At 43.1% G+C, this 14,492-nt stretch overlaps 2 protein-coding genes across 3 annotated transcripts; one reads left to right on the top strand and one right to left on the bottom strand.

Annotated features, from left to right (window-relative positions):
• Positions 1 to 222: 222 nt before the first annotated feature.
• On the bottom strand, positions 223 to 8,846 carry prkg1l (protein kinase cGMP-dependent 1, like). The gene is given in 19 exon segments (XM_076150945.1): positions 223 to 927; positions 1,031 to 1,097; positions 1,187 to 1,249; positions 1,579 to 1,701; positions 1,786 to 1,949; positions 2,041 to 2,182; positions 2,280 to 2,369; positions 2,747 to 2,886; positions 2,981 to 3,077; positions 3,158 to 3,235; positions 3,312 to 3,377; positions 3,891 to 3,985; positions 4,140 to 4,217; positions 4,452 to 4,515; positions 5,290 to 5,395; positions 7,280 to 7,393; positions 8,126 to 8,292; positions 8,473 to 8,602; positions 8,657 to 8,846. Coding segments are annotated over 19 exon segments (2,070 nt in total). The 3' UTR covers positions 223 to 831.
• A 2,930-nt stretch (positions 8,847 to 11,776) lies between these two features.
• Positions 11,777 to 14,490, top strand: ubl4a (ubiquitin like 4A). Of its 2 annotated transcripts, none has more exons than XM_076151192.1 (4): positions 11,777 to 11,970; positions 13,174 to 13,279; positions 13,378 to 13,601; positions 13,922 to 14,490. In XM_076151192.1, the coding sequence occupies exons 1-4, from the start codon at positions 11,923 to 11,925 to the stop codon at positions 14,027 to 14,029; spliced, it is 486 nt and encodes a 161-aa protein (XP_076007307.1). In that variant the 5' UTR covers positions 11,777 to 11,922; the 3' UTR covers positions 14,030 to 14,490. The 2 variants fall into 2 exon arrangements, with proteins under 2 accessions (XP_076007307.1, XP_076007306.1); XM_076151191.1 differs by having other exon boundaries at positions 13,378 to 13,630.
• Positions 14,491 to 14,492: the final 2 nt, after the last annotated feature.

The following is a 14,492-nucleotide window of genomic DNA, read 5'->3' as shown; positions in this document are numbered from 1 at the left end:
ATTTCATTTTTAGATTCTTCTCTCTCTTTTCCTCAAATGAATATTCTTCCAATTTGCTTTATTTATTTAGTTGAATCTGTCAAATATAGTTCATTTTGAGATCATAAGTCATAAAACCACAACTCAAATATTTATTTATTCACAATTTATACGTAAACTGCTGCGAAATCGGCAAATTCACAGATATTCATTACTATTACATCATTTTTTAATAATCTCTGATAAAAATGTAGAAATAAGAGGCCTAAACTAGTTTAAAGCCACAGTCATAGGTAGCAACGGGGAGGTACATACAGGTAATTCATCATGTAAAACTCATCCTTATGCACCTGTGGATCTTATGACCTGTAATTACAATTTGAAATCCCTTAAAGCAACAGTCTGTTAGATTGTACAGTCGATGGAATCTCAGAAAAACACTCCTTGTCCCCCATCCTCCCTGCTGTCCTGCCTTCATGACTCCTGAGAATATGAGACACGATTGACGGATGAGGTAGTGATTCCCCTTGTGGCAAATGTATTTTTTGGACACAAACTCTTTTTCCAAAAGTCAGATTCCATCAGTATGAGGCTCTACAGAGACATGATACTTTACAAAGAACGCTTATTAGATAACTTTCCGGCTGTAAGGAGAATTTCAGCAAATTCTACAAAAAGTGTTTTCAAAAAGCTACACACTGTTCTCCAAATGAATGCAGCTGATACACACAGGTGCACACACATACTTCCACAAAATTAGAATAACAAGTTATAATAATAAAAACTACAGTCCTTCCTTCCTTATACCATAGGCTTACAACTTATCAATCATCCCTTGTCTGTGTTGTTTTTTCAGAAATCACTGTCCCAATTGGTAGGTTGCTCCAGTGAGTCATCGGTGTTGTCGTCATAGTGATGACATGTGCTGCTGTCTGGAGGATGCTCGAACTGAAAAGACAGTGTCACAGAAACAAACAAAACAATATCAGAATGATCAGGCAACCAAGAATAAGTGATCGTCACAATCATCAACACTGAACCCGCGTCTTACTTTAGGAATGAGCGGCGGGATTAACGTGCCCTTACAAAGTCCATCCCAGTCGAATCCTTCAAACCATCTGAGTAGAAACAGAGCATTGACTCTTATTAAGCCCGCACACATGCAGGCCTGTGGTTTCTCTCCAGCATAATAAATCTGTCGTCTTACTTGTGCTTCTGTATGTCCTTGGCCCCGTTTCTCCCACTGCCCAGCCTCTCTGAGGGATTGCTCCTTGGTGATGGAAAAGCAAGAAAAACCTCACAAATAAGCTACCAGGGAATCAATTCATTTTATCATTCAGCGGGCTGTGCTGAAAAGACTCCAGCAAAGGTCATCCTGTCCAATACACCTGCATCATTTCTTCATTTGTTCATTTTGTGTGTATGTGTGGGAGGTGTGTGTGTGTGAGAGAGAGATAGAGAGAATAAATTAAATAACAGTGGGCGCATATAATAGCTAATAACCATAGACCTAGTTTGAAGCACTCAGCATTTAAAAATAACTGGATAATTCTCGTGAAATCTGGCATGATGACTTAGCGTGAGTCACATTTACAAAACCTGCACAGTTTCTTTATAAGACTGGAGGATTTTTTGCTGATGGTTTTGGGGAAGCTGATCTGATCGATGCCACCGATGGTTGCAGAGAGAATCGTCATGTGATCGGGCCCACTGAACGGGAGGCTGGGGAGGTAAAGGTGGACATCACATCTCCATTTAGATGGAAAGAAAATCAACAAAATGGGTGAACAAAATAGTAAAACTTACTCCCCACTCAGAAGTTCAAACACAAACATTCCCAGCGACCAGAGATCTGCTGTAGCACCGTGACCTTTGCTTAAGATGATTTCAGGGGCCATGTAGCCTGGGGTGCCACAGAACGTCCAGGTTTTCTTGCCCACCTCAATCTTCTTTGCACATCTGGAGCCATTCTGTAAAAGACAAAGGTCAGTAAATGCCCCAACCCCGATCGATACATTTCCATTATAAGCTGGTATGGAGTGTGGGATTAGTTTGAAGTACCAGTTTGGCATAACCACACTCATTCAGAAGAACATTTTCTGGCTTGATGTCTCTATAAGCGACGCCGCGGAAGTGAAGGAAGTTCAAGGCCTCAACAATGCAGGCGGTGTAGAACCTGGTGCTGAATTCATCACAGCATCCCCTGAAATAATAAGTTAAATAAGTTAATGTATCAAAAGCAACAAACACAAATCTTACATTTACATCCAATATATGTTCAAACAGCATATTTATTTTACCTCTCCTTGAGCAGATCGCAAAAATCCCCACCAAGACAAGCTTCAGTCAGCATGTATACACACTTTGCATCTCTAAAGACTCTGTGGAGCCTGAAATCAGTGAGATGGAGTAACAAGTTAAACATTTGAAGTTCTTTTATCATTTAGAATTTCTATCCTGTACACGAAATTGAAATTGAATTGAAACACATAAGCTTGGAAAACAAATTAAAAAAAAAAGGATTAAAAACAGTCAAATCTATTGGCTGATATGTTCCACATGCAAATGTCCTCAAGAGCGAATGATTATTCATTTATTAACGATCAGAATCATTTAATTGCCATGATTGATTTTTGGTGGAGTCCTTCATGTTCGTCCTCAAAAACGGCATAAACAGCATTTCACAGGCCTCGTTTGTTCTTAACTGGCTGACATTTGTAGTCTCACATAGAATAATCTTTCATTGTTAATTAAAGTAAGATTAAACCTGACAATGAACGGACACTGAGCCTCCATTAGGATCTGTTTCTCTCTCAGGATCTGCTCGCGTTGGCCACTATTGAGAATCAGCTGCTTCTTAAGGACCCTCATGGCAAAAAGATACTTGACGTCATTCCTCAGCTGCACCTGACAGGCGTGAAAATCAATAGATTACAATTACAGAAACATGGAACCTTGAGAGGGCCGTGAATCTGTCGATGCGTGTGAGGCCGGTGCCTACCAGGTCTACGTGACCAAACTCCCCAACTCCCAGGGTGCAAATCACCTGAAAATCACTTAACGTTGCAGCAGAGAGGAGCGAAGGATCCCCGCTTGGCCTGCACACAGGGAGAGCAGGAGAGCTGAGACTGTTTTCTGTCGCCATACACATCAAATAATAACACAGCACTGCTCTCACTTCTCTTTGGATTCGTCTCTTTGCTGCACGTCGTGGCTGCCATCACATCCCAAACCACTGACGACGTCTCTGAAGGTGCTGGAAGACAGAAAGGTTCTCTGATATCTCTGATAAATATTCCCCAACTCATTTTGTGTGCACGACCTTCACTTACTCTCTGTCAATCACCAAGCACGTCACTTCACCGGCGGCGATCATGTTCGTAGGCCGAGCCTCTTCCCTATACACACAGGGTGGAGAGAGAGCTGACTCACAGCACACAATACAAGGACTGATTGATAAGATGTGAGACTGGCTCACACACGCACACACACACACACACACACACACACACACACACACACACACACACACACACACACACACAGACACACACACACACACACACACACACACACACACACACACCCTCCCTCCCTCCCTCCCTGCCTGCAGAACCTCAGTCCTGCATCTGCGATTCCTTCATGCCAGCATCCTCACATACAGCACCTTGTAAGTTGGGCTCATAACTTATCAATCACCACTTACACAATACTAGGGAAATATAAAATGATTTTGGAACCATTACATATCACAGAGATTTCCCTTAATAAACTGTAAGACAATTGAAGAATGCGTGTCTTCATTTGAATTTCATAGGCTTCGCTGACAAGGAATGAAGGAATACTAAGTTTCATAATACTCTCTAGTTACTGTACTGATTTCCTCTGAATGAACATGATTTTCTTCTCACCCCCACAGAGCTTTCTCTCCAAACCACTGCCTCTCTGAGAGCTTAGAGAGGGCTAAGTGCTCGGCGTGGCCTGCCTTCTTTTCTGTCACTTTCACCTGGCAAAGCAGAAGCAGAGGTAATGCAGAAAAGCGGCCAACACAATCAAGCTGTTTGAAAAGCTGCAGTGACATTTGGTCCTCAAGTTTCAAAAAGGTTTTTTTCTCTCCAAGAGCCTCATTTCATCTGTGCAGCACATATATAAATGTGTACCTGGCCTTTGCTAATGATGTAAAAAGTGTCTCCGGTGGCCCCTTGTCGAATGACGTAGTCACCTTCAGAGTAATGTGTCTGTGGAGACACAGAAATACAAAATAATGGGGCAAGAAATGGAAAAAACGATGAAAGGATTGAGCCAGGGAAGGTACATGTTGTACTGCTGACTGAAGGACTGAGGATTGATTTTATCCGACATCAATTCAGAGCACCAATTTAGTGAATCACAAAGACAGAATGGTTGAGAATTTAAAGGGAATGCATGCAGTCTAGAATGTCCTGCTTCTGATGTTAATATTTAATACGTACCTCCTCCATCAGATCACACATCCTCATGATGATATCCTCTGGTAATGACTGTAGGAAGGGAACGCTGCAGACACACAGGAACAAAGCCGTCGTCTATAAATGACCATCCAGGATGTCAGCGTTATAAGCATTTGACTTCAGGTTTCATGTCAGATCGTCAATCACGTTTCAAACCAAAGACACATGCTCTCATATTATAGACTCTCACCTTCCCACAATGCCCGCACAACATTCATTTTTAATACCACATAAATATGCTTAAATGGTTCAAAAATGCATAGGTGCCTACACAAAGAAACGTAATGTACACACAAAAGTAATAGATTCTCAAACTGTGGTATGAGTGCCTCTGGTGGCACTTGGAGCTCCCCCTGGTGGCTTGCAAAATGAAAACTTCAAATCCATCCCATCAGAAGTTCTTTGAGGCAAATCATTAAGGGATAAATGGTGTTTAATTCATAAATAGTTTATTATCTTTTTTAATTAAGGATTTGACTTCTAGAGGAAGAAGCCCCACTTTCCCTTCAAGCATTTCAGTTTCAAATTGTTTTTAATCCACTTCCATCATAATTAATTTTAATAATAATTTAATAATTAATTTGCGAATCTATAATTTCATTAATGTGATCCCAAAACTAGAAGACCAAAAAATGAACAAAAAATGAAGTTATCCCAACAAGTGACAATAAACCATTTATACAAAAATAGAAAAGAGCCCTAAACCTAAATGCAGTGATGCATAGACAGACACTTGTGTTGTTGTGGTGTTGGTGTTAGAATACAGAGCAGTTCCCCACTCTGTCCCTTGTCGAATGAGAAGTGTTGGTGTGGTAGTCACCTGCTTAGCAGCGTCCTGGTATGAGACAGGCTGCTGAGAGCATTCTGCATGAGAATGCTCTGATAACTCCTGCGGTCAATTACCCAAAGCCTGCTGTCCATCAACGCTGCAGAGCAAAACACACGCTGAGTTAATGACACTGGAGCGAGTACAGAAATGACTCTAATGACATATAGACACACAGCAGCAGCCTGGATTGACTGACAGTTGAAACTCGCATTCCTGGACCCTGGATTAGACCGGGTCAGGAGTAAGCCACTGAATGAACATTCTAGAACCCTGAGTGCAGTATCGTCCCAAAGAAATGGAGCACTGCAATGGAGACAGCAGTGAGAGGAGGTGACATCAGTACATTTACATGCCATCCTGTCATTACACAACCTGCTGGTGTGTATGCATGTGAATGTACTGGGTGACTGCAGCGACAAAAGCAATATAAAGATGGGAGGGAGATGATGCCCTCATCTTCTCATCACAGTAGGAGGTGGAGATGAAGAGACTGATTATTTGACAGATATGAGTGTGTTGGACCTCCAGCAAAGGAAGCAGTGAATAAACCAAAACATAGATGGAGCTCGGCCCACTGGCCTCTCACCAGCGCTGCAGCGAGGGAACATTTGGACCAATCAGAACCAGGGAGAGAACCTGAATCACCGTCGTCAGGATCCTTGTAATAAGACGACCAACACTGGACCATCCATGTGGAATATAAAAACTAATTTTCACTCCGAGTCATATCTAATCTAATTTCCATATCCATTATTACCCCAAGTCTTCATAATAGAGCTTGAGAGAGACTGCTGTAAATTAATAATGACCTATACTGATTGGTTTCCTGCAAACAGATGTAGGAATCCTGGCGTTAATCTAATTAAATTCAGTAACCTGCAGTTGAGTGCAGTCCTGATGTGGCACCTCACCATGAGATCTACCCCACCAATGCTTATTATTGGCATTTGAAAGCCGTGTGGGATCCTGTTAATAAGCAAAGACATCCTTTCCACAAGAGGATGAGAGTTGACACTGTTGAGATATTCTGCTGTACCTCCCGAGACACCCCTGAACTTCACCCACACCTTTATCGCGGCGAGACAGACAAGAAGAGAAAACGCCGAAGCAATGCTGGCAGATGGCTACATTGGGGGAGGAAAAAAGTAATTTCAGGTCTGGAAAGAGACAAACACAGCGGCCCTGAACAGATCAGAGAGAGAGGCTGACAAAAATGGACATGGAACAAAGACATCAGGCTGCCGAGGTAAAATTGAACGTTTTTGTCAGACGGCAGGCGGCGGAGAGAACTCAATTCAAAGAGGCTGATTTGCTGCTGGTAAACACGCGCTTTGTAAAGAAAGAGAAAGGAATTAAAGGCAAAGCAACATAAAGCCATTTTTCAGGCTAAACCAATCCTGACCGTTTCCACAACCTATTTATCTGTGAAACCAGGTCAGTCTGCACGTAGTGATTGCTGAGGAGGTTTCCCCACAGGACTCAGAGACCAGGCACCAGAGGGGGGCCGTAGCACACTTTCTATTATCAAAGGACTATCACAAGAATCTCACTCTCCAAATGTATCTGGCAGCTTGCAGTCTAATGGCAATAACGTTTTCTTGAATGTAAAGTGGCTCTGAAACGCTGCTTGGAAATGTGAGGGAAACCCATCTGCCATACTAAAGAGGTGTGAAGAACAGCTGAGAGGGGAGACGTGGCTGTAAGGCAGATGGGCTTTGCTCTAAAAGGAGGGAATGTTTTGCATTTGTGTTCCTGAGAGGAGTGTTTAAGTTGAGACGGTGCCTGAGAGCTCAGAACACCCTTTGATTTCAAACTCAACTGATGTCTTCAGCGGAAAAACCGCCGCCAATGATCTGGTGATATTCTCTGAAATGGGAATTATTTTTACCCCCACAGAATCAAAGTAGATAAGCATTTCACTGTGACAGAGACACACAACTGTGGTAGCGTACAAATGATGAATCCAGTAATCTGTTGATACCTGAGACGGAGTGAGAGGAGACGCAGTCGTACAGGAGCGACTCTTCTCCAAATACGTGTTCTGGTTCGATGGTGAGCAGCTTCTGTCCGTCCTTGATCACATCCAACCTGCCCTCTGTGAGGAACACACACTTGCTTTCAAACAATACAGCATCTGACAGCCACTTACTGCTTCTAATTCAGTCTGTGTTTGGGCCTTACAAAACAACTTTACTTCAGAATGAATCCAGGTATCTTAAAACCAGATTGATGAAGGCAAATCACTACATTATAATAACGACAATTACATTTGATTTGAGAAATGTCTTCCACATGTAATAGTGGTTAATTTTGCAAATAATTGTTTCAACTTCTGTCTTTATTACTGGTTTTAAGGTCTGGTGCTGTTATTTTTGCTTTTCTCTAGATGCAGACATTTTGCTTGTTGCTGACTAACTCCTTGTATCGCAGCACTTTAAGCAACAAATGAAAGCAAAACTCAATGAAATGTAAAATTACAAAAATGGCTTTGGACTCCAGAGGATTAAGACCAAGGTTGTCTGTCTGAGTGTGAGATTTATGATATGAGATGGACGCACTGAATCAGCATAATTTAGCCCTGATGCATCGACGCAATAAATTAACCATTAAACCCTTATAAATGAGAGGCCAAACAAACTGAACCGCGGCCTCTTGTTATTGTTTCATACCAGTGCGTGTAAGAGCAGCAACGTTGCAAATCAAAACCTGAAGTGGGAGTAAAAGGGTTTTTATATGCAATATGATAATGCTAATGATTTCAACTTGCCAGGGAAATGATAAATACCCTCAAGCGTGCTCTCAGCAAGTTCAAGAAAAAGTGTTTTACCCTCCAAAACATAGGCCTTGTCCCCAGTCGCTCCCTCCTGAATGACACAACATCCTTCATCTAGGGTGGAGGAATACATGGAGGCAGTGACAGCTCGGGTGTCTCCTTCATCAAGGTTCTTCAACAAGTCATTCTTTAAGAACGCCGCCTGAATCAGTCTCTGAGACCTGCAGGCATGAACACAGGATGGTGACTGACACAGCAGGAGGAAGTATGGAAGTAGCACAGAGAGCTGCAGTGTGTTTGGGGATTATTAGAAATGTTTGTTGTGTCTGAGTCTTGCGGAATCAACAATCAGCCCTCAACACGTTTTCTGACTTGATGGAAACTGTGTGTTCTGTTCTTACTCTTGGCTTTTGTCAAAGCTTCTATGGGAGACAGTGGTGAGAGTCGAGGGATCCAGAGTGATGGCTTCAGAAATGATCGTCTTCCTTTTGGCTCTCTGGTTCACTGAAGGACGACATGTGGCACGTCAGACTCTTAACTGACGCCGTGAGATGTGACTGATCAAAAACAGGAAGTTCTGCATACCGGCAGGGACTGCGGAGGGTCCTGGCAGTGACACGGTGGCCCTGTAGCGGTCCAGCTCTTCCTGCAGTCTCCGAATGAGCTCATCTTTAGTATCCAACTCCAGCTCCAACTCATCTATTAGCGTGTCTCTCTGACGAAGCTCCTCAATCTTCAGCTGGAGGGCAAACTGAAGGTCTCGAAGTGTCCCCATGACCTAGCCAATCCAATCTTCTAATTAGTTTTTATCTATCTATCTATCTATCTATCTATCTATCTGTCTGTCTGTCTGTCTGTCTGTCCGCCCGTCTCATAGCTGCACATAAACAGTAATCAAATACGAGCGTTCATAACTGCATATCCTGCAAAATTACATTGAGATTGTACTGTAAGGAATACATTTTTAAAATACCATTATACATATACCAATGGTGACAACAATAATGATGATGATAATGATGATGATGATGATGATGATGATGATCATTCATTCATTCATCTCTCCTGCAAAACGCATACAATAAAAATCCATGACCAAACTAAACACAAACAAGGCACAACAAGTGTCGCTGATGCATTGAAATAGATGATTAAAAAACACCTCAGAGTACATTAAGCTCCTCTTGAACACACAGTTGAGTCACACACACAAACGCACACATTGACTGAATTTAGTAAGTTCGTTTTAAGTCGCGTGCGCTCTTCCCATACACACCCACGTAGGCTAAACGCTTCGGGGCGGTAAAAACATGAATGAGTTCATATTCTCACACACACGTGTCCGGTTTACGTTCACACATGCAGACTGTGTTTCACACCACGCACGTCACGCACACAAGCTCCTACCTCCGCCTCCGATGTGTGTGTGTGTTTGTCCTCAGCTCGGATCTCGTCTGTAGCCGCTCGGCTGAAGGATGCTCCACAGACAGAACCGTCACATGACGCGACACCGGGGAGCGTCCGCAGAAACACGGGTTAATTGGGTCAGGTGGTCCTTCGAGCTCGTTCAGAGGGAGGACGGCGGGTGTCAAGTCAGGCAATTGGGCTTAGAATCAGCAAATTAACAATTATATATTCTGTTTTCATAATAAGTCAAAGGATTTCTGCGTGTGTGGATCAGAGGTTCAGAGCTTATCACATGTGCACCTGATGATAACGCACGGAGATCAGGTGCACTGGCGCCTAAACAGTGACTCACTCTCTAACTGGGACGTGTTGTTATCTGACAACAACAAAACAACGCTCATATTGAGTCCCTTATAGTTCAGAATAAGGTTCCTTCCTGCAATGCAAAGAAATACAAGGACTTTGTAAGCAGCTACAGCTGAGTTTTACTTGATATTTGGTTTTGGGAATAATTCCTGAAAATGTAATGTGTCCTTTGATTTCCCATGAAAACCTCTCGACAGTTCGACAATGTTCCTTTGGAAAACACAAAACATCTCAAGCTGGAAAGGTAAACGGAGATCAAATTAATTACATTGAACATTTTGATATTAAATGTCTTTTTTAGAATAACCTAGTCAGCAAGAACCTGGTCAGTAGAGACTCAGTGAGTATAGAGAGAACTCTGGGATTTGTACCGGCGGCCATAGGATACTATCTCTTACCGCAGGCCGGAAGTGAACATCATGTCATGTGAATGTCATAGTTTGTCGATACGAGCCTCCCCTTTGAAAGAAACAAAACCTCTTCATAATTATAAATGGTTTAACCCGGATTGATAAAGTTCACCTGGAATTCTGCGCGTTTGTTTCCCCACATCGGGACAACAGCAGGTAGGAACTGAACGCTGCTAATGGGTTTGTTTGGCGGTTGTTTCCTGAACTTAAGCTGTTTGTTGCTGGATGTCGCACACTTACACACGCTGACTCTCTGCTGTGTATGTTCAATCTGTTTGTTACTTTCAATACTGTTTTCCAAACGCCAGGGCCTGTGTGCACTCGTCATCTGATCCTTCTTCTTTCAAACTTGTTTGCTTTGTGTTCGTGTGTGATCTGAGTGCTGGAGTGGCTGCCGCTGTGCATGCTCATCACTGCAACGATACAATGGCGCTTTGGGTTCATGTCTGCATATGTTGAAATGAAACTTGCTATTTTGCTTGACCTCGTCTGGACTAATTTTCCGCTGGACTAATTTCCCAAATTTTAAGGAAATTGCTTAGTTTCTAATGGTAACGATGGAACATGTGCCTCCCGAAAATCCAACGGGCCTCTCTTTCTCCAATTTGATTCCAGCATTACTTCGCCCAGCAGTCTGAAGGTAAGGGTATTTCCTCACAGCCGGCCATGTCTACGGCGCAGGGCACTGTAGCAACCTCACAAACTCCTGTGGTGTAATATGGCAGCAGCACTTCCATCCAACTCGATGGAAGAACCGAGTTCAAATCTTGGTGGGAGCTGATGTTTCTTACTACACAGTTCTACAAACTTTCTGACGCCTTACAAAGGCTGTGCAGATTTCACGATACATGAGATGGTCAACAGATCTAGGAATGATTCAACTGAGATGAGTCCTAAACAATTGATGTATTATATAATCTATGTTTAAAAGCTGACTATCTGGGCCTTTAAGGCTGCATGAAACCTATAGCGAAGTGAATAATGTGTAACTTGGTGCAAAAGAAGACATTCTCGAGCTACAGTTTTGGGTATTTCCCTCACAGGTGCACCCAATTAAGCACACAGGTGAGTCACATGTAGAGCAACTGGTTCTCACACAAACTTCTCTCTGAAAAGGAGTTTGGCTGTGAGAAGCCAGAGAACTTGGTCACAAAATGCACACAGGCAGCATTGCACTTTTTTATTGAAAAAAGCATTTGACACGACGCTGAGTTAGCGATTTGCGATCTTCCGGTCTGTCTCGCGGGCCGGATCGGCTTGCAGACTAATTAAGTGAAGTTGGATAATTTCCCACGGCACACCTGAAGATCTCTCGGCACACCGGTTGAAAAACACTGACCTAGATGACAGTGATGTGTTTTTCAGCTGAATAATGCAGAATAATTCAGAAGATATGAACACCAAAATTCATGGCAATAATGTCCTGAATATTCTGAACATTTTAAACGCCAATTGAATGCAGCAGTCGTAGGTGTTTGACACTCGCCGGCCTGTAGGTGGCAGTCGGCTCGCTTGTGTCTGCTTGTAGCGGCTGTAGAAGAAGATGGACCGCTGACAAGGGAAGAAGCCTTGTGGCTGCTACGAGATAGTTTAAGTATCGATACTTAGTACTTGGTGAACCTAACGCTGTATATTTAGTGTAGCTGTCCGTGTGGGCTGTTAATCAAGATGATTCTTACCGTGAAACCGCTTCAAGGAAAAGAATGCAGCGTCCAGGTAAGGAGTGCCGAGCTAGCTCCATGCTAACTGTTAGCATCCTAGCTTCCTTCCCCTCGCTAGTCTCGGCGTCGGGAGACCAGTTGACCCCAAATACAAAGAGTATCTACGGCTTAGTTACGCGACGACGTAGGCTTTGGCCCGTGATGGGAAACAAAACCACATTGAAAGCCCGAGTCTGACGAATTACTCAGTCATACTCTACTGCGTGGTGTGAGGGGGGGCAGCGTGAGCCTTTACCATTGTACATCGTCACTTTCAGGAGTAACGCAGGAGTAAATGCGATGTGTTCAGCTGTAATTAGTAGTTTAATCAAAACGACGCCGGTGCCTTTGTGAGTCCAGTCGTGCGATGAAATGCTGTCGTAATCTTTAGTTGAAACATGCGTTCGAGTCCAGGTCACATACTTTGCATATGTACACCTCAGCATGAGATCAGAGCTCTGCCTGCTACAAGTCAACATCCCAGGCGAGTACCTCAAAGTTTTTGTTTTAAAGCATTCATTCTGATCTTTAAAGTACCTTCCAAGACGAACTTAGAAAGTGTTTGTTCGTAGCATGACCTTGTGGTCGTATAATTTGTCTCAAAGATCATTTGGATTTGTCAAATCCCTTTACAGGACATCTGGGAAATAACTCCTCAACTTCTGAAGAAAGGGAGCGTTAAAGTTTGGACTGTCCCTCTAGTTAAAGGAGCTTATTTCCGATTTTGATCATACGTGGGTCATTAGATTGGTAACGTAAAACTGGACTAACTCAAGTCCAGTGTGGGTGGACAGTAGTATTCCGCATATAGTTTGAGAAGTTTACTGTGGAGTTTATAAGCTCTTATTAGGTAGGTACAGAAGGCCACAAGCTCTTACCTCAGCACAGACTGTTAGTGGACATGTATATGATCACTGTGTGGCTAAACTTCCCACACTGAGCCGGTGGAAAGTCATCTAGAGCGGCCCCGCTCATTTTAATACTTTATTTCCAATCAAGAAAGATGTCACAGGTTCTGTTTTCACCGGCACAATCTGTTGGAGGGTGTGGTGTGAATTCCACTTTCATTTCTCATGTAAATTGAATGCAAATGAGGCCCCGTGGTGTCGGGTTTATTTTGATATTTGTCGTTTGAATGTAGGTTAACCGAACTGGCAACTTGACTGGCTGTGACACATTGATCATGTAAGTGTTTATCCTAATGCTGTGCATCCTCCAGGTGACTGAAGATGAAAAGGTCTCTGCGGTGAAGGATCTGGTGTCAGAATGCCTCAACATACCTGCAAACCAGCAGCGGTTGCTTTATAAAGGCAAAGCACTCGCAGGTAGGTTCGCCCAAATATAAATGTAATCTTTATCCACAGACATTTTCTATGTCAATCATTATTTACATTTGAGCTGTTGTACTCTAATTATTTCTCAGATGAACACAGACTAAGTGATTACTCCATTGGGCCAGAAGCCAAATTGAATTTGGTCATACGTCCGGTTGGGGAGCGTACGGGGGCGTCGGTCATGGCCGCCAGCAGCAGCAGCAGCAGTGGCAGCAGCAGCACACAGGGCGGCGTGTGGCACGTCGTCTCCACTGTCCTCGCCAGACACTTCAGCCCTGCAGATGCAGCAAAAGTCCACGAGCAGCTCATCAAGGTGTTTGAATGCAGCGTGTTTGGTGCCAGGTATCGTTATCAGAGATGAGAGAGATCTATTCTCTGCCGACTCTTATTTGGCATCTAAACTTTTTGCCCTTTCTGAATCAATTGTTTCACGCTACCGCTTGTAACTGCCGACATAGTCAGTTGTAGTTTGTCACATTTTAAGTTTTATGGCAAAAAGTGCTTATAGAAATACTTTTTTGCTTCATTGTAAAATATAAGCAAAACCTCCACGCACATACAATGTATTAAAGAATTAAATGGAGACCATTAATTTAACATGCCACTTCTGTCCACATCTTCCATTTCTTGAAGGACTACGAGCGGTCACTTCGACAACTCAGCCTTGATGACATTGAGCGCCTGGCCGGGAGACTGCTGCACCCAGACGGCGAGAGCATGGACGCCTCGTACATGGACTGACGACATCGGTTTCAGGCGGCCGTAAAGAGAGAGGAGCTCGTGCTGGGAGATGCTTACAGCGTTTCGTTCTTGCAGCGTGGAAACCCCCAGTATCAGTGACTGAGCTGGATCACACTGACCGTGCACGATCTCCGCTGTGGGGCTTTCTTATCCAGGACCAACGGACTTGGATAAGAAACCTTTGCCTCCTTGGGTCCACATTATTGATGTTAATGTTATGACGCAAGACCTATTCACATAATGATTGAATACAAAGGAATCCATTTTGGTTGTTTTCCACATCAAACTCCCAGGGGACACTAACTGCTAGTGGATGGTATTTATTAGTGTAATGTCTGTGTTGGATGATTGCGTGTTTTCTTTTACCCACAGTTGCGAAGGTAATGCCTGTTTTATCTCATAATTGTATGATTTGTAAATACTATGTTTATATTTACAAACATTAAAACATAGAAAACAAATG

The sequence above is a fragment of the Genypterus blacodes genome, unplaced genomic scaffold, assembly GCF_046128005.1.
Source record: "Genypterus blacodes isolate CSIRO-AG114 ecotype Tasmania unplaced genomic scaffold, CSIRO-AGI_Gbla_v1 ptg000053l_1, whole genome shotgun sequence".
Lineage (NCBI taxonomy): Eukaryota > Metazoa > Chordata > Actinopteri > Ophidiiformes > Ophidiidae > Genypterus > Genypterus blacodes.
This window is presented reverse-complemented; position numbering and strand designations above follow the sequence as displayed.